The following is a 20817-nucleotide window of genomic DNA, read 5'->3' on the forward strand; positions in this document are numbered from 1 at the left end:
TCGGAACGACGATCATAATAGTCACAGCCGTTAAAAATGACATGTCAAACCACAATCTTGACATAAAATTGCACTTCAAAATACTGTTGGGGGGGGGGGGGGGTGAATAAATATCTGTGGTACCTTTCTATATCCATTTTGGTAATACAGTACATTGACACAGCAATAGTATAATAGAGCTGCTTGACGGGGTTAATAAGGAAACCGATTAAAACTTCTTGTCTATTTTCATTCCAGCTGCTTTTTGCATATAGTACAGAATTTTTGCATAATAGCACGTAAAATAATAAATAAAACACCGATGACATCGAACGAGAGGGTAGAAAAGATTTACAAAACATACTGCATATCTAACATCCGGTCCGTATATATTATTCATGTAGGTACATAACAGCGTCATTCAGAAGCGGTGCTCAAGTGCTCTCGTCGCTCTCCAAGTCTGTTTTTTTTATGTTTGTTTTTTTAAGTTTTTGCACTGTCCCTTGTGTTTAGGCTCCGCCTCCTATCAGAGCTGCGCCTGCGGGGGCGGAGACTTTTTTTGGCCTTGAGAGGTCGCGGGGTCGAGGCGTCTCTCGGTGGGGGGCGTGTCGGCGTCCGGGCCGGCCGGCGACGTCTCTTTGAGAGTATCCCGTCGCCGCGGCGGGGCGCCAGGGGGGTTAGCGGTCGCCGCCGCCACCGCTGCCGCCGCCGCCGCCATGGGGGGCGGGCTGGTCACCAGGCTGTACAGGGGGAGGGGGGAGCGCGGCTGGATCATGTGGATCCCCCCGATGGGGATCAGGAGGCTGGGGGCGCGGCCCGCCTGCTGGGAGTGCAGCGGCAGGTGGCTCAGGAGGTTGTGGGTCCCTCGAGGGCGGGCGGGAGGCGGAGCCACGTGGGTCACGACCACGTCCTCCACGGACTGGAACAGAAGGACAACAGCTCAGTCAGTCAAACGATCACACTTCACTCATTCCCTTCTGCATTTACGCATCGAACTTACAAACTTTAAATCCAAAATCTGCTTGTAGGGATTTAAAGTTGATTTTTCAGATCAGGCGTCCGACCACGGCGGTTTATCCTTTAATAATAGGTGAGCCAGCACTGAATTCACTTATGTTAGAAAACTAATAAATGTAAGGATTTAGAAGTGTCTCATTTATTTACATATATTTAAAAAAAATCTAGCAATATACATAAAGTTTGAAAAAGAAGTTAGGAGTGCACCAACAGAGTCATATCAAATATGGCTTCATAGAGAATTGATGGATAAATTAAAGCTGACAAAAAAAAAAAAATCAACAAACGAATGTTATAAACTGCAAGCTCCAGATCACCAAAAACCCCGAGACGGAGAGGAAACCCAACGAGTTTATCCTCAGAGACAAGAAACCATTTCACAATACGCTGCGTTCCTTCAACTTCTTGTCTTCATAACAGTCGGACGAGGGACACGTCCGTCCCGAAAAGCCGCTGGAGCATTTTCACAAAGTTGTGAGTCAAACTTTCCGAGTTGGTTTTGTCCTTTTAGACGGTTCAAGCAGCCTCAATGTAAAGTTACGAGAAGAGAGAAATCTGTTCTTTTTCTCAAGGTGACAAGAAGAACAAAGAAACTTAGTTCTAGTCGAAGAACAGAAGAGATTTTAGACTTTATCAGAGAATCAAATGCAGAACTAATCTGGGAAAAGAGTGAGTGCTGGATCTAGGCATATTTACTGTGATGTTTTTGGGTGGAGAGGATTTCATATAAGCCCTCCTCTCCTTCACAGTCAGATTTTATTTTGTCTTATTTTTTTGTTAAAAAAAGGTTTTGAGGTTAAATTTACATGCGCAGACACATTTTGAGGGTTAAAAATATTCTTTAAAGTGTGCAGACCCCTCATATAGTTGAAGAAAAGGCCCAATGAGGGAGCTGTAAATAATATTTATGATCTCGAATGCTGTATTTTCAACTTTAAGGAGTTTCTAAATGTACTTTTCCTCCGGCCCTTCCCTTCCAGTCGCATGTTTTCTTTACATGCGTCAAATATTTATTCGACTTTCCTCAACACATGTAGCTAGCATGCAGGGTGTGTGTGAATGTGTGTGGTGGGGGTTTCACCATAACACCACCACTACTTTATAGCAGGTGTGTGTGTGTGTGTGTGTGTGTGTGTGTTTTTTTTCCTTCTTATTTTCTCAGTAAAAGTGAAGCTCCTCCTCTTCAACGTGTGGTTCCGATGCCGGATATTTAGGAGCGGCCAGCGTCTCCTTTTATCAGCGGCTGCCCAGGGAAAACATGCTGCGCCTATTTGGGATCGCTTCGGCATTATTTTAAGACCCGGGAGCTGCAGACTCGATTCGTCTGCTAGAAAACAAGAGAGTTGCCTTTTTTTTTCTTCTCCCTTCCTTTCCCAATAAACGCGCGACTTTTAAATAACCTGGCCTGCGCCGGACTATCTATATTTGTTCTCCGTGTTGACTGACTGGGATTTAACTGAGCCACACAGGACTGACTCTGTGAGCCCCGAGCTGATTTATTTAAAACCGTAGGCTAAGCTAACGGAGCGGGACGGTGCGGCAGGTGAGCGGGAGCCGCGGTTTGAACAGCCGGGGGTGATTATGGGACAGGAGAGCGGCAGGAACCTGAACGAAGAGGAAACAATGGCGGACGTTACGTCAGCGAGGTTCTGGAGTCGCTCACCGGTCTGGAACTGCGCCGAAAACACGTCTCCGCCGCCGAGCTGGAAGGCCTGGAGGGGTCGGCCGCCGGGGGCCGGACCGCCACGGGAGAGACGCCCCGGACCGGCGAGGCGGGATGGGTCTGACAGGTGGGCGAGGGCAGGGCGGGGGAGCGGCGAGGGGAGGGGCTGCGAGGCGGGGACGGCGGCTCCCTCCGGGGAGTCGGCGGCCGGCCGCTGGGGGATCGGGACCCGGCGGGGGACGCCGAGGCGTCGAGGCGCCTGCGGGCGAACATGGCCCTCCTGGCGCTGGCGGACATCTTGGGGGCGGATTCTTTGGGTGGCTGGGGGCTGGGTTCCTGGCCTTTCACAGCTGCTGGGCCTCTGCTGTCCTCGTCACGTCGGCCCACCGGCTCCTTGGCGGCGTCCTGCTCGGGACGTCCGGCTCTCTGCGGACCAGAGAACTGATGCTCTGCCCGATCGGGACCAACTGATTCGTCTCCTGGAACCCCTGCAACACAGGAAGAGAAAGGAATCACATTAACAGAGAGGCCAAAACAGTCTTTAATTAAAACTTCATTTTAGACCGGCTCCGGTCATCGTGGACCATTTTCTAGTTAGGCTGCTTTAGGTTTAGACTGCTGGGATTTGACCCTTTGAGAACCCCGGGCACACATCGTGTACCTTCATGTCTGTCCTGGGGGAGTCGGCAGGCCTCTGGTCCGTGAGTCTCCGGTCCTGGGTGTTCAGCAGGAAGACTCGCTGGGAAAAAAAAATCAAGAAGGAGAAAAGCTTTCGAGAGTGAAGTAGGTTTAAAAAGAAACAAATCGTTACGGGATGTTCTTACCGGTGGCTTTGAAAGTGCTGCTGCAGCGATTACAGTCACAAGGCGTCGAGTCTGTGGAGAGCGCGCCGAATCCAGAGTCCTCACACGGGCTCTTCACTCCACCTCCACCTCCACCTCCGCCATGCGCCAAACTACACTTTCTACTCGATCTGTGGGCGTGAGGAGAGGAAGAGCTTTCACTTCGGTCCTCAGAGCGTTTCCATTTCAGTCACCTATTGATGCCGCCGCTCTCAGGACGGCGGCGATGATCAATACGGGGAGCTGGACGGACAGACTGTGCTGCCCTTCACCACCTGTGAGCAGGTTTTTTTTCTTTTTTTCTCTCTGTTTTCTTTTCTGCTACACAGGGAGCTCACACCGAGGCAGCTGGTGCCCGGGGTCCACCCCTCTGTGTGCATTGAGGGGTCCCTCAGCGAGGCATCCACTTCAACTTCAACAGAGCAGCTTTCATAAGCCGAAAACCAGACCCCCGCCCACACGGCCGCCGCTCCACGGCTCGCAACCCACTGCCGAGGGCCGGCGACGAGGCTCAAGGTCCGGGCGCTGCCGGCCAATAAAAACAGGCGGGAGAGGGAGGGAAACCCTGAGCCCAGACCAGCTGCTGCTCCAAATAAACATGAAAAAACCCGGCGGAACGAAAACACGTCTCCACGACAAACAATGGTTCTGGTTATAATCGGCTGCTTTTTCCCTCCATTTCCACCACGGGTGGAGAAACACGGCAGGTAATCATAAACGCCGGCCAAAAAACTTTCAATTTAATGAAAGAGAAACACTTGACGCCTGTACATTTTCACTCCCACACCATAACAGGCACATACATACACACACACACACACACACACAGGGTTTTTTTTATGCAACACAAAATCACACCCAAGATTCAAGTGTCGGTGCCAGAAATGGGAAAAAAAAGAAAGAAAAGAAAAAAAAAAAAGCAATGCTCTGCTACCTCGCTGCCTCCGTTTTTGTCTTTTTGTGCCTCAGACAGGCTGAACAGACAGAGAGAGGAGCGAGCGAGTGAGCGAAAGGATGAGTCACTCCTCCAGGAAGGCTGCGATGAGCGTCAACATGAGCCAGAGCCACAACACGGATCTGTTTGCAAGGCGCGCTCACCAACCCAAAAGAAGAGACGCGCTCACAGATGGCATCGTCCCTGCACTCCCGCCGTCGTGCGTTTACCTCCGATAGGTAGCACGACCGGCTAGCCGCTCTGGTTTAACCCTCTTCTTGTGTGTGCGGACTGAATAAAAATAACTAGAACTGTTGTCTCACAGTTCCAGTACGACTCTCCTGTTTTTAACATCGATTCTGCCAGATTTTGCTCCATTGATCCTGTTATCATCTGCAGCAGCAAGGCGAGGCCGAGCCCAAACCGCAGACCGTCTCTCGGCTTCAGATCCCTCACCTGACAGCTACCACCCGGCGATACGGCGTTTATCTCCCATATTGTTGCCATGGTTACTCACATTTTAATTTGCCACTCACATGCAGTATCGCACATTGATTTAAAACAGTGCAGCGTTTTGAAAGTGAAGGCCGAGATGCTCCATTAAACAAATTGAACCCGACAGAAGTCCGGTCGCGCAATTTATAGAGACGCGTCAGTCGGGACGGAGGCGCATCCAAGAAGCGCCTGCTGTACTTCACTATGCCCGACGGGCTCCATTCGCCAGACGCAAACTTCCCGGCATCACACCTCGTCCCACCTCAGACTGTCACACTGAAAACAAAACCACAAGAACCGACATGAGATGGAAGCATTAACCTGCCAGCTTCAAGGAAAAAAAGATCATGGTTCCAGGAATTAAAGGATTACAGAACAGGTCTAAAACCAGGTCCCCAAAACAGAAACTACAAAAAGAAACATAACTGAAATAATCCAAAACCACAGAAGAAGTGTAATATAATCATAAAAGAGTGTAGAAAAACTAGATGGATGTCCAACAAATACAGGATATGATAAGAAAATTATTAAAATGACCCTTTATATAGATGTACGAACCACAACAAGAAATAAAAAAACAACAAAAAAGTCAGTATATGATCTAAAAGAAACACGAAAAAACCCTCACCTCTTAAAATAAATACAAAATCACACTGTTTAAAAGATGACGGACAGATATAAGTCAGCCACAGCGACTGACCACTAACTGTGTGGACTAGAAGTACAAACAAATGTAAAAAACACTTGTGAATGAGCTGATTTCATCTCATTTACTTGAGCACAAATAAATGAGTTAAATTTAACCTGAAGTACAAAAGTCAGCTGTTACAGATCTGAGACTTTCGACTGAGGAAAAATAAACGCAATTTACACTCATTAGAATTTCTAGAAATTTACATCTTTTAATAAGCCATTATGTAAGTCAGTTCAGACAGTGTAAGGAAAGATAAGCCCAGATATTTATGTTAAAAAGTGAAACTGTCTGAAAAGTAAGTTCTTGAGTTAAATATGGATATATAAAAAAAGATAGTTAGAGACCACAAACAGACAACCACAGACATAAAAATGCCACAAAGATAAAACAACTGATCTTAAAGAAACACGAGAACACCGATAGAAAAGAACTAAGCAGAAAGACACACTACTACAGGAACTTTAAATAGTTATAAAATAGAAAATCACACAACTTCCAAAGACACAAACTGATGCACGTTCTAATCTTCCATTACATAATCTTTCTTTGTCCTTGACTCATGCTGCATGTGCACAAATGTTCATCAGCGTGGCACCGACAAGCACACACACACACACACACACACACACACGGACATGAATGGCTGCTATGGCTGGTGTAAATGAATCTCTGCAGGAGTAGAGGAAGCTAGGTAGTTTCTTGGCTTCGGCCCTTCAACAGACGGACTCTGTTGGTGCAGACAGCGCACACCAAGGCCCAATCCAACATGGCGGACAGACAACAGGCCTCTGATCAAACCGTGCTTTGTGACGCAACCTTCTCCACGCGGCCGGTGTTGATCGGAAGCCAATATGTCACCAGTGAATCTCGTGTCACGAGCTATTTTTTGAGATTGGAGGAGGCATTACTCACCCTCGATCAGGGACCCAAACTTCGGGGGGTTGTTTATTTCTACGGCATGAATGGGCCATGTCCTCCTCATGATTCTCATCCTCCTCCTCCTCCTCCTCCTCCTTCTTCTTCTCTTTTTGGCTTGAGGTGTTGTCGTGTGCTGTCGGTCGCCCCTTCTCCTCCATTCCCTCATGATCTCTGAAGGGTGACCGGCTGTCGTAGACCTACACTCGAAAGAGACATGGGCAAATTCACCAACTCTGCTCCAGCATGCCCAGGGAGACAAAAATTGGGAATTCTCATTGAAAGATGTGCATCATAGCAATTGGTAAAATAATTCTCTCTCTTTAATGATTTGCATGGTTGCACTGATTGAGTTTTTGCCAAAACTCAGAAACTATTGTAATGAATTTGCAAATGTCATTTGATATCTCACCTTTCTCACTCATTCAATATTGGAATTAATTGGTTATTTTTTTTCTTGTCATGAGCAGTAATTACGTGTGTTAAGTGTAATAATTACCTCAGTGGAGCGGGGTCTTTTGTTGTCCTCTTGCTCCATTTCCTCCGCTGTTCTGACGGACATGGCTGATATAGTGTATATGGAGGGGCTGAGCCTCTGCTTACAGTGCAGCAGGGAGAGAGCTGTTTTGCTGGAGAGGCCAGGTGGATTGGGGTCATACCCGCTGGTGGACCACGATGAATACACTGAGGGCTTCTGTTCGTCCAGAGCGGAGGGGTTTGGTTTGATGTAGTTCAAATAGCACCAGCTATTACAGGTGCTGGAAAGCAGACTGGGGAAGGAAGGGCCGGCATGCGAGACAGGAGAGCAAACAGCTGGTAGGCATGACTGAATCTCCCGTTTGAGCTCTTGATTGCACGTGTCTATCGCCGCCTTGTCAGCAAATTCCACCTCCTTTTCCTCCTCTTCTTTCACTCTTTTCTGCTGCTGCTGGGACTCAGGTGAGAACTCGATACTGTTGGAAGGGGAAAGCATGCGCTTGTTGCCCCCTGAGCCTGATGTCCTCAGATCTTCGTCAGACCACACCGGTTGAAAATCTGGGCTTACATTGCTGCGGTTCCTGTAATCAGTTGTGGAAACACCCATGCTATGAGAGACAGCATCAACTGCCTCCTGGGGGATGGGGGATGTGGCCTGAGACAGCGTTGTGTATATTGCGCATGCTGGGGTGAGGGTGTCCGTCTGGAGGCGCACCGCTACTGCTGGAGATGTGGCTGGCCTTACTATTTCCAGACTGGAGGTGATGTGTGGGCCTGCATGCTGAATGTGAGACTGACTTACTCGAAGCTCTAAATAATCGTCGTGCCTCGGGGGGATTTCTAGTTTCAGTCCTGTGGACATGGGAAGATAGCGGGCTCTGGCCGCTCCTGATGGTCCATGTGACAGGTAGGGCTGTGGTGCCTGAGGAGTGGTCTGCTGAGAGGCCTCAACTTTTGCAGCTACAGATGGGTCATGAGTACCTGGCAGCTCTTTACTGCCCGTCAACTGAATATTTTGACTGAGTTTCCACTGGGAGAAGATCTCTTTGCATTGGGATCCCCCTGGATTACGCAAGACTGTATCACTTGTTTGCGGAGATGAGGAGGAACCACTGTAGTACCCAGAAGGTGGAGTTTCTTGAGATGTTTGGGACGGACTGAGATGTTCAGGGCTACGTCTTGAGGTGGTGCACTGCTGCTGCTCCTCCTCTTCGTCTGGATCTACAACAGCAGAATGTTTAAAAAGGAGACATTTTCGTCTTTCCCTCCAACCAACTGCAGAACGTTCAGGGGACAGACAGCTGTAGTCAAAAGACTTGCTGCGGGTCTCAGACATAAGAACACTCGGCTGTGGTTCGTGAGGGGCTTGCTCTGATGCCGAGCGTCTCATTTCTCTGTGCTGATGCACTCCAGGCACTGTCAGCATGTGAGGAGCTCTTGATCTCCTCAGTGGAGTTGATGCTGATGTGTCCATGTCTGGTCTGTTTGGCTCTTCAAAGGATGTAGAGCGACTGGATGCAAATGAGGTACTGCTGTCCTGACTAGGGCTTCGTGGCAAGGAAATGGAGTCAAAACTCGAATCCCCTGAGGATTGTGCAGCTTCTGCTAGACGCAAGCGCTTCTTCTTTGGAGGAAGCTTTTCAATCGGGAGCTGAGCCAGTGAGGGGCTTCTCTGGGGCCACTGAAATTCATCAGGCTTCTCTGATGGTTTCGCTGTGACGGCTGGCTCCACTGAGGTCTCTGCACCCATGTTGGGGTCCTCAGTCACCAGGATTTCTGGCACTTGCACGCTACACTGACGGACGAGGTTTCGAGCTGTAGGTTTTGTTGACTTTTGCTGTGGTCGATTCTGAGGCACCTGCTGAAAATCTTCTGGAGGTGAGGAACATTTCACTACCTCTGCACCTTGATTCTCACTACACAAAGATTCCTGTTTTTCAAATGAACTTGTATGTTGAATTACTGAACAGGTTTGCAGCGCAGGCCTCCTGGGGCTCTCGTAAGCAGCACTGCTATCCTCTTTACTTTGCCCTGACAAGAGGGCAGGGGATGGTAGTGAAGGAGAAGAGGGGTCATCAAATTCAAAACTTTCTTCCTTCCTTCTCTTTCGCATTGTTAAAGCCCTAGCTCTGACAGCATTGCTAGCTAGCTGTGGGCACTCCATTTGACTAATTACCTCTTCGTTTCTGGGATGATGAGCGGGGCACGAGCTCTGCTTGTGTTTCTTATAGCCTTCCCAATCCTTGCATCCAATGCCACAAGCCTCACACTCATACGGCTGTGGTTGGTTTTGTTTGTGGTCAGGCACAGTCGTTGTGCTATCAGGGTAAAACGAGTGAGAACTCTCGTGTTCTTCTTTTGTAAATTCAGATCCGAGTGGAATTTCAATGGCCGGCTGCCTTCTGAGCATCCCGTAACGTCGAGGCGGCTGTGTTTCAGAGGGCGGTCGCTCATCGAAAGACTGACTTTGTCGAAATTTGTTGGAGGAGTCAAATGAACTAGCTGCTGATGGCACTGACTGACTTCTCAACAGAGGGGCAGAAGATGTTTGGCTAGCTGGATGCTCCACATTCATGGATGCATGATGAAATTTTTCACACGGTACACCCATGGTGATGGAACCGCTGTTTTTATAGCCCAAATCTCCAGCTTTAGGGCTTTGAATTAAAGGCTCTTTGATGCTTGCAGTCTTTTGAGACTCTGAACTGTTCTTTCTGGAAAGAGAAAATCTCCTTGGTTTCACGCTGTCGATTTTACTAGTGTCCACCACTGCCTCATTGATCGTGATAAGTTTGGTGATGTGCTCAATTACCTGTTTCTTGGGCACTGTGAATGAGAGGTTTTTGTCCTCCTGACCAGTGGGATGCTGGTTCTGTTGCCGAGGCATCCTCTGGAGGTGTCCAAGACGTCCATATTTTCCCAGGATGATCTCTGCATAACTTTTGGCACTTGTGTTTGGGGGGCTGTCTTGTGATTGCTCTGTACTTTCAGAGAGGGAGAAATAGCCTGATTCTGTGCTGCCTCTACTACCTAAAATCAGAGATGATGTCTTATCATCAGAATCCTGAAGAGCATGTTTTCCTCGACTGAGACGCAGGGCTAGTCTCTTCTTCACTGCGTAGGAGTCACTGCTTCCTTCAGTGCAATCTTTGGCCCTGTCTGTTTCGTTACTCTTGATTGAGGGTACACTGCCTTGTCTCTCTGTCAGAGAAGAAGCTGATGATAGCTGTCTTGTTTCATCCTCTGACTCGGTTACTTGCTCCTCTAATGATTTAGGCTCTCCGAGTGCAAGTCCCGCCTTCACCCTGTGGGTATGTGATTTGCGATGCTTATACAGGTTACTCTTGGTCTTAAAGGAAAAACCACATGGGGCACAGGGATAAGGCCTTTCCCCTGTGTGCGAGCGAATGTGTTTCTGGAGGACACTTGGCTTTGCACATGCACGGCCACAGTAACTACACACATATTTGCCAGGTCGCTGGGGCTTACGCTCGCGTTTCTGTTTTGGGGTGCCCTCCTGAGTTTCTGACTTTGACGGTGCAGAACCACCTGCCGAGGTTGATGGCACTCCTGGCGACGAACCGGAAACTGAGGGCGCCGTTGTCGCATCGGCCACCTCTTGCTTTTGTTCTGGTGGTGTATCTGAGTCAACGCTTTGTCGCTGGTGCCGAAGACGTTTGCGTTCGGGGTTTTGCCTTCTGGACTGTTTGGGCTGCTGGGAGGTGCCATGAGGCTTTGTGGAACCGGTCTGCTGTTCCTGACGGGGCTGGGAGGGAGACTTGAGCTGCGGGCCTCGCTGAGGAGACTCTGGTTGACAGTGTTCTTGACCTCCGGACGGCTCCCCAGTCGTCAGGCGACTATGCAAGGCCTCCATAAAATGGAAGGACAGCCTCAGGTGGACACGTGGGATGCGTCTGCCTGAGCCAGGCTAGATTTAAGGCCAAATCATTCACTGAGAAAATGGATTATCTTGAAAGAAACTATCAAATGATCCACTTCCTTCGACAATCAGGCCTCATAATTAGTTTCTTGGTTTTCTCAAACTTCACTGCTTGAAATCGACGCCATCAAATGTGAAACAGTGGCACTGAAGAGCGCAGCTGTGATGTGTCAGGTGGATTTGAAGGAGTCTTCTGCCATGTTGACCTGAGGTATCCCATCATGTAGCAGTCGGCCAGTTTTTCAGCTTCACACTCAGCTGGTTCGGATGAATGTCTGATTCCTCTTTCTTGTCAGCGAAGAATCTGTGAAAAGAATAAAGAAATAAATTATGATATACAATAGCACATACAATTCAGTGTTAGCAAACAGACGACCTTCTGAACCGCCACTCCTGCCAAATATTGATATTTATGTTGTATCTGTTACATAATCCCTCTATGTGTCATAACAGTCATTTTTTTCTACTTTCCTTCAGCTGCTGACTATTTTAAATTAGAAGTGTTTATGTAATATTTTGTGGAGAAAAAGATATCAGCATGCAGTGAGTGAAAGTGATGATTTTGCTGAACTTCGGTGTGCACCGACTGTGACTCCAACTTCCCAATAACAGAGTTCTATGCGATCTTGGTGGTCTCCTGTGATTTTTATTCTCTTTAATCAGGCAGTCGCCGGTTATTTCAAAACCACGGTCAGCAATTTTTGTCTTTTTCAACCACATCCAGTTACGCAAGTTCCACCCACTCCAATAGACAAGACAGTCAGATGCTTCTGTTGTGTAACAGAGTGGAAAAAAAATGAATGAAACGCGAAAGATGCTGTTGTTCTCTGATGGAAAAATTGGATTGTCCTGTTTTGCTTTTTTCTTTTTTTATGGATGATTCATTTGAGATGAGCAAAAGAACAGTGGTTACATGAACTGAGTTCTACTTAAAGCTTATTTGATAATATGTTTCGTACATCGTATGACCCATCCGTCGGTATTGCACTGCCACAGCTCGCTCTCCTTCACTGCCTGTAATTCCAAAAGGCAATTTAGGATATTTTAAAGGGGTCGATCTAAACAAAGTGGAGGGACGGCTGAATAAGCTGAGAGCTCGTACACAAGGTGACTCAGTGGAGATGCTGAAGAAAATTCCTGGTGTTGTTTTGTGCCAGCATACTGAAACAGTAAACAAGCCATCCCACGCACCCACCAGCTGGTTTCTACACCCACATTCTGGTGGAAGACGACGAAGCTGTTGGATAATATCCAAATTACTGATAGCAGGTTAACAGCCATCTTTAGTTCAGCTTGTGGGAACAGTCATGCTGCTTGCCAGTATTCGATCAAAACCAAGACTTCAAATCTGAAATTCCAATCAACCAAGACTGTCAGACTAATACTGTCGTCTTTGCGATTTAAACCTTTAAAATATGTGGCATAAGGAACAATCCATAGTATTTATATATCTTCGTAATAAAAACGATGAAAATATACACCAAAGGTTAGGAGGAGACGATCTTCTTTAGAAGGAGGCTGATGGGATATTTTTAAGAATCCTGATACTCTCATTATGGCAGCAAACTGTCAATGTCTGAGTTCAAAGTGACGTTTCAAGTGAAAACGTGTTATTGTTGCATTTTTGTTTAGGATCGAGTTTTGGGTTTAGAAGGAAACATGTCTGTTTATACAGAAACAGCAGAAATGCTGAAAACAATTTAGTTTCTACGTCTGGCCACTAGTGGGAGCTGTTAGTTGGTTATTGTAATGAAACCACACTCATGCATATAAACATGAACATTGGACATGTATAAGTTACACATTCTAGAAACATGACATGAATTTGGTGACACTCATTTACATCCGTCCAAGATGGACCAATGAGAAGACTTTGAGGTACTGATTGTGGAGGCAGCCGCTGACTGGGTTGAAATATAATTAGTTTACAACTCACGTTGTGCAAAGTAGTGAATTTGTGCGGCAGTCTTGGGACACGCGTGACATTAAACAAAATGATGCTGATTGTGCACCAGTTTCCAGCAAGTCAGGCAACATTCAAACATTCAAATTTTTCACACTTCGAAAAGTCCACAGTTCACATAGAAAACAGTTTTGAAATGGTACCTATTCACATTGAAACGTCTGAAGATAACCTGAGGTCATTCCTCAACACCTCACAAAATCAGCCAAAACAAAAGAGCCCAACCAATTTCCTTCAATCCCAATCCAGCTCATTCTTGACTCTCAGCGTCTCCGGGCTGAGTTGGAAAACCTCACCTCTAGGTGTGAAATGAGAGGCGCTAACACCTGGCAGCCCTTTACGATCATCTGTAATTGCATTTGATTTGGTACCAAATACAAGAGTCTTTCTAGAATCCAGGGCTCTGGAAGCTTTATGGACAAAAGAACTGTTTTCATGATTTTACACCAAATAAAATTTGTCTGGAGCCACAAAACATGCAAATTATCTAAAATAGAGAGAAAAAAAACATTTAAAAATATTGCTCTTTATTTTAGTTTTTTTTCCATTATCCTTGTTTTTTTTAATTTATTTTCTGTTTTCTTTTCTTTTGCCCTCTCTTCATTTCCCCTCAATTTTTCTTTTATTTCTTTCTTTATTTTCCTCAAAGCAAAGGATGTCGTCACTGTTTTACCTTATTTAGCTGCTGTTAGCCTGGAGACTAGACCACTTCTGAAAGTCAGTATGGAACTCAATCAAAATTAAACAAAATATTTATCTACATTACAGACTCTGACAGCTTGAGGGAACCGCTACAAAGGAGCTGAAGAGCCACACGTGCCGATAGAGCCATAGGTTGCAGAACCATGTTCTAGAGAAACATCTATCTTGCAAACCTTAAGTTAGGTTCTGAACTCTTTCCACCTCCACCGCCTCTCCCCAACCACCAATCACACAACAGCGCATGCACACACACCCCTGAGAACAGCCAGTTAATTCCACAAGCGTGCCTTGGAATTGTTGGACAGACACAAGGAGAACATGCAAACTGCCGACAGGTTTGAGTCTCCTGTGAGGTGACAGAGCAGAGCACTGCTTCAATGTGAACCTCTATAGAAGCGATCCCTGAACGAATGAACACAGCATCTGTTTGATTACAGCAGGTTTCATGGAAACCAAGCGGCTGTGTGTCTTTTGGGAAAAAGTCAATTAATTCCTGTCAGGCTATATATGTTGTGGAAAGAATGTTGAAAGACAGAAGAGAAAGACAGAGAACAAAAAAAAAAAAAAAACATGAGAGAAGGCTGTGATCTTCAGCCACGAAATGTCATCAGTTCGAGGCTTTATTTACCGTGAGGTGTAACAAAAATGTGTGAAGCCGCAGTGACCTTGACCTTGAACACCGGCTGCCACATCTTACTAAATCATCATACAGGAGCATTTGTGGCGAACGTGAGGGAATCTTTCCAAGACTTCACAGAGAAATCATATATGTTATAATATGTGAGGGCATAATGACCTTGATATCTGACCTCTGTCCATCAAAATTAAGCCAATTAATCAAATTCAAGAAAACCCCTTACGTCATTCCAGAGATGCCCCACGAATGAGGAAAGGAAAGAATGAAAATCTGAATTCTGCTGGTTTGAAGTCAGCAATGAGAGGAATCTGATGTGCAGGCGAGTAAATCCAGTCACTTAACCAACTATTTACAGGTGAAATGAATGGTGCAGGATCCAGATGCAGGGTTATATGTTTAAAAAAAGCATATCTTTAGTCTTGCTCAGTCTAAACAGTCTGGTGATTTAACAATGAGAACTATGGCTGCACAATATCAGGTAAACATGCAAAAATATTGTCAGCTGTTATCAATAATGAACAGATTTCACCTTGAAAACATTTTTTTCTTGTGCATCTTGTTTCAGCGTGCGAAACAAAGTTTATCAAAGTTCAGTCAGTTTTATATGAAGCCGATATATCATGAACGATATTGTGATTGTGACAAATTTGCAAAATATCGTGCAGATCAAGTTGGAGCTAAGATCCTTTGACCACTGTCACCCAAGTTCATGGAGCATCTATTCATGCTGGAGCTGCCCGACATATTGACAATGGTACCTTGACACACACACGCGCGCACACACACACACACACACACACACACACACTGCACACAGCGATCCACCAATCACAATCGTTCTTAACCAATTTGCAGAAGCAGACCACACCCCTGCATATGCAGTGACTTTCTGCTCACACTGAAAAATGAGCAGTGAACAGGTTAACTGTCAACAAGATGGCAGGAGTGCAGCAGAACTTAAAGTGCTATTCAACTCATTTGTTGAAAATTACTGTATGTTTTTTAATATTAAAATATGTATTGCAGGGCTAGAAAAATATCACAATGTCAGTTTTTTTTCCAAAATTGTGCAGCTAATTAGACCTGGTTTTTCTGTGACTGAATCAGAATCAGAATCAGAATCAGTTTATTGTCATTGCACAATGTGCAACGAAATTTCAAGCAGCATCCGCGTATATATAGTTTAAAAGAACAAGCTAACAATGGTGCAAATTTAAAAGGAAAATATAAATAGAAAATAATCATATATAGAAAAGAACTTGCAGTATTTGCAGATTATTGCACATTTCCATCAGTGCGTGTCTGTCAGTGACCCTGCACAGTCACCTTGATTTTTTTTACCTTTCGGCCACCAAAATTATAAAAAAAGGATCCTCAGATTGTGACAAATATCCTTCAGATGTTTCAGAGATGTGATATTAATGAGAACAGGATGGACCAGTGTGGTGACTCTAAATGATCAGTGACTGTCTCGAAAATGTCACAAAAGCCTCCCAAAGACCAAAGACTGAGCGGGTCGTTGAGAAACATCACATCCAACTGCCCAGCTAACCTAGCCACACATGCTAATGCTGAAAACATGGAATCTTCCGCAAAGGCAGTTGTTACCATTCAAGCCTCAATCAACTCGTTTTGTGAAAAGAATTGGGTTTCTGCTGCCTCTCTACGCTGAAAGTACGGCCAAAGACAGATATAGAGGATGGACTGCTACCTAAAAAAAAAAAAAATGCATTGTGGGAATGAAGTCCCAGTGAATCAGGCTTCATATTAAAAAGTGCACATAGCTGACAAATATTAATGCATCCATTATTCGGGCTGATCGTCACACTCGTGTTTCCTCATCAATGCCTTCCCTTCTCCACTGGCAGCAATGTGCGCCGCGAGAATAAGCTCTCTTCAGAACACACCTGAAAAGTGACAAAGACATGCGAAAACGTCTGTGTCTCGTGTTTTCGATCCTCAGAGCGCGACCGAAACGCAACAAGCACACGGGGACAGTTCAGAAAAACTCACATCCATTCACGCACAAGAAGGAGAATATTGTATAAAGGGCTTTTTAAAAAATCTTGTCAATTTCCTCTTCTCACACTAATGGGCACCCAGCGGTGGTTCCTATGGTAACGGCCCTAAACCATGTGGTAGCAGATGGAAGGAGAGCTGGAGGGCTAAATTTATCTTCCAGCATCCTCACTGACTACACAGCGAGGGTGGAGGGGAGAGAGAGAGAGAGAGAGAGAGGGAGAGAGAGAGGGAGGCGAAGGTGCCCCCTTCCTCCCAGAAGCTATGCTTTTTTGGAGAGAGAACACATTTAAAAAAAAAAAACACAAAAGAAGTCTTGGATTCGTACTACACTGATACTCCTCCGTTCTTTCCGGTGGAATCACGAAACAGAACGAGAAAAGAAACAAAAGCTCAGGATGGGTCGAAGCAAACAATTTCTAAACAACTGGGGGGGGAGAGAATGGTGCAAGATTATAAAAACTCAAAAAAAAAAAAAACCACTCAGGAGCGTCAGCATCATGATGAAACGCAGTGAAAAGACATTAATCTTGCAGAATCATCAAGCAGCACCAAAAAAAGGCTCCTCTGTTGTGCTTCTGTTATCAGGCTGACGGCAGCGCTCTCCAGGGATGGAGGAGAGAAGCCTCTGGGAATCAGTACACACACACACACACACACACACACACAGCATCCCTCTGTGTGTGTGTGTGTGTGTGTGTGTGTGTGTGTGTGTGCACTCCGGGAGCGCTCCCACAGGTCCACCAGGAGGAGGACACGCCAAGCGCAGGGGAGGCTGGATGCTCAGCACAGTGGAGCTCATTCACCGCTGCCAAACCCAGCCGGAGCGTGAACGCAGCCCACGACCCGCTCGCCGTCTGTGTGCGTGCGTGAGTGCGTGCGTTCGTGCATGTGTGTGCAGCCTCTGCTTCATTCACACGCAGACACACACACGCACACACACGCAGACACAGAAATAGGCTGCAGAAGATGATCTGTCTCTTACCAAAAAAAAAAAAAAAAATGTAACGGTCTTGGAGTGTACAAATGCACGACTTGTGTTTTTCCACTCCGCACGCCGGTGTAGCTGCCTTCTGCAATAACAAAGACATGAATGGAGAAAATCCCCCCGCGGTCCCCCCGCATCACGTCACTCGTCTCATACAGCAAAACCTCTGCAGACAAAAAAAAAAAAAAAAAAAAAAGCCATCAATGGGGTTCGGGTTCCCCCTCCATCACCCGTCTTTCCCCCGTTACCTGGTTGCAGGTGGTGTTGTCCTCCGATTGTGAATGACTGACGACAAGAAGAGAGGTGACGGGAGGAAGGAGAGGCAGAGGAGAGGGAGGGAGAAAGGATGAATGAGAGAGAGAGAGAGGGAGAGCGAGAGAGAGCGAGGGAGAGGTAATCGAGTCTCCGCTCTACGTGCACTGGGCTGACAAACAGGTAGCCGAGTATATTATGCGTATGAATGGAGGAGGAGGGGACACTCTCTGCCCGTCCATCTCTCTCTCTCCCTCTCTCTCTCTCTCTCTCTCTCTCCCTCCCCTCTTCTCCCACCTCTCGGTTGCCTCTCTTTTGGGTCAAAGTGAAGCGGCACCTCCTTATTTGGGAGTTGACGTAAGCTTTTCATTTGGCAGGCAGTGCCGGGCTGCACAGCTGGCAAAGCGGTGAGAGGTAGAAGGAGGAGGAGGAGGAGGAGGAGGAGGAGGAGGAGGGACGAACTGTTTCCCCATTCAAGACTGGCTTTGGGAGAATTAGGAGGTGATGCTGGAATGAGAGGGATTGAAATGTCTGACATCACTCTTTATTCTCCCCCCTCCTCCTCCTGCTTTTTTACCCCAGCTGGTGCAGACATGTGGGGCACTGAGGGAATACCAGCCGGCGAGCCGCTCATCTGGCCGGCGCGCGAAAAAGAAGGAGTGCCGGAGGAGGAGAGCAGCTCCTGCGGCAGCACAGAGGGTCCTTGTGACTGTGGAAGCGAAGCGAGGGAGCCAGCTCCTGGATGCGGCGCTGCCAACAAATGTGTTAAACAGCAGTACCTGACCCTAAAAGGCAACGCCGAGGCTGTGTTCACACCGAACGGCTCCAAACCAAACACCGTGCCTCAGTTTGAGTCCGCTCGTGTCGATAGTGAAATCACATCCCGAACAAAGCAAGAGACAGAACTGACTCGACGCCAAGGTTCAGGCCAGGCTGAGTTACAGCGTCTCGAGGCAAACAATATCAAATGTTTCCATTGCATTGTTACATCCACACTGTGCTCAGAGTGACTGAAAACGCAACTTTCTGAAAATATTCGGACTGCGTCTCCATGGAAACGGCAGAGAAATGCAACTTTTATGAAACGCTGCTACTGCGCATGAGCTCCACGGCCGCAGGAAAGAGTTATTCTGCAGACGCACGAGAAGGTATTACAATAGCTACCTGGGACTTGGTAGTTTTAGAGTTGAGAGTCATCTGTAAAAGGAATTCATCTTCATTGCCTTGGTTGTCAGCTCGTGGCCTAGCATGCTAACCACGTCATTTTCAGCGTTTCTGCCGTTTCCGTGTAACAAAAACAATGCATCTTCACGTGAGACGTCGGTCTGCTGGTTTGTTGCACACCAGGGTCACTTCTCGACAAACAATCCGCCAAACAATCCATTTGAAGTGTTTCACCCTCAGGAAATGACACCCCAATATGACCGGGACAGAGATGATTTTGGTAATTGCTAAAAAAACCCCACCATAACTCCACAGCTGTTTCTGAGCTTGAGACAGTTGAAAAACAGGCAGAAGGATATAGAGCTGTTCACCCATGAAATCATTATTACAAGACTTCTGGAATTCTCCAATCCCTGACGAGCTGCAACAGTGAGTCACACATTTAAAACATGACCTTCACAGTACCGTCGGGTACCAGATTCTGAAAGCTGAAGTCTTCATTGAAAAAGTGGCAGAAACTGTCTTTAACTGCACATTTTTTATATATAATTCTTCATCTAAACAAATGTAAATAAATCCAGTCATTCCAGAGCAGATACCATCTGAAACTGAAGCTCACTGGCTTGAATATTGGCCTCACCACTGTTTTAGATGAATGCTGGACTAATACTTCAGTAAAGACAGTGAAAATGCTAATTAATGTGCTAACTACAGCCGCAGGCCAGCGACTTTATCAATAACGGCAAAACGTCCAACCCTGATGTCTTGAATATCCCTCAAGAAGTTCTTGAAGTCCCGATCGGTTCTCACAAACTCAAAGACGAACTGGAGAAGTGGTTCAGTCGTCTTCTGATGAGCTTCAACAAGTCCTTCAATATCCAGTAACTCTAGTCCAAACTGTCTCATAGATACTTTTAGATGCAGAGTTGAGCTGAGACCTAGGACCTGCTGGAGTCCTGTTTGGCCTGAGAACATCTGCCTGGGACAAGCCGGACCGGGACGACGACTCATTTTCTCACCACAATTCAATCCCGTCCATTTCCATTCATTTGCCACCGAAACACCAAGTTAGATCTCAATGGTCAGAGAATGAATGGCTGCAAAAGGCGCTTAACTTCATTACGGTGTTCAGTGAGGAGCAGAGTGAGTTCAGAAAATGCATTTAGACCGTAATGTGGACATCCTGTGACAACCAGAGTCATTTGGAAAATGAAATTTTCTCAAAGATGTATGGTCAAGTCAGTGTCTTGATGTCTTATCGCATGATTAGCTAAGAAAAGACCCAGGAGGAATGCTTCACTGCAGCTTCACTAAGGATCTAATTGGGGTGTTTGATCGGGATATATTTTCTGTTTTCTATTTCCATTTAACAAATGGCAAATATATGGCAATAAATTGTCATATACCAATACCAATACTATCAGTAATTTACACTTATTGTAAAACATCACAAACACTGAATTTAAAAATCAGACATTGCTGGAAGGATGTTCTATTTCACGAATTTGCACAGGTTGTACCAAAAAATGTTATGCACTAATCAAACGGCACTTGTACGAAATGCTATTTCAGTGAGGCTGATTGAAATGAGAGCCGCCCCATTTCGACGCTTTCAAAACCCCCGGTGCTTCAAAACGCCGCTTTCCTAAACACGAGCCCAGAGTGAACGCTTTCAGGTGTCGCTGCCAGCAAATGACACGCCGCATGAAGAAGCCCAACATTAAACCTTCACTCCAGCAAGATTGAGGATATGTTTGGTTACTTCCAGTTTTTACAAATAACATCTCAAACACTTTGACCATTTATGACAAATGTTTACCGAGGCCTGAAATCTGCTGAAAATAAAGGTGATTACTGCCGACGGCGCGTCCCGGGATGTTGTCATATTGCTGGATGAAGACTAATATTGGCTCTCGCTCCACATGGTCGGCCTTTCCGGAGGTGACAGAGTGACCAGTGTTGGGCGCCACCCGTGCAGCCGGGGCTCGTCCGGACGGCCCCGTCGCAGTCTGGACAGCTTGCTGCCAGACGACAGGAATGTAGGGCGAGAAGGCCCTGGAAATGAAAAGCTTCACAATGGCGTCCTGCTTTCCCTGTGAACTTGTGATCTGCAGCCATACAATACGTCAACATTTA

The 20817-nt window shown here is 46.4% G+C and overlaps 1 protein-coding gene across 1 annotated transcript in view; it reads right to left on the reverse strand.

The window, feature by feature from the left end:
- Positions 1–449: 449 nt before the first annotated feature.
- Positions 450–20817, reverse strand: part of hivep3a (HIVEP zinc finger 3a) — a 33813-nt gene continuing 13445 nt past the window's right edge. Inside the window, exons 2-7 of the mRNA XM_030121112.1 lie at positions 7039–11260; positions 6634–6739; positions 3484–3534; positions 3321–3398; positions 2660–3147; positions 450–898 (exon numbers count right to left, since the gene is read on the reverse strand). Of these exons, the coding sequence (XP_029976972.1) occupies positions 506–898; positions 2660–3147; positions 3321–3398; positions 3484–3534; positions 6634–6739; positions 7039–10890 (4968 nt within the window). The 5' untranslated portion in view covers positions 10891–11260 and the 3' untranslated portion in view covers positions 450–505. The remainder of the gene's footprint in view (positions 899–2659; positions 3148–3320; positions 3399–3483; positions 3535–6633; positions 6740–7038; positions 11261–20817) is intronic.

The sequence above is a fragment of the Salarias fasciatus genome, chromosome 22 (genome assembly GCF_902148845.1).
Source record: "Salarias fasciatus chromosome 22, fSalaFa1.1, whole genome shotgun sequence".
Classification (NCBI taxonomy): Eukaryota; Metazoa; Chordata; class Actinopteri; order Blenniiformes; family Blenniidae; genus Salarias; species Salarias fasciatus.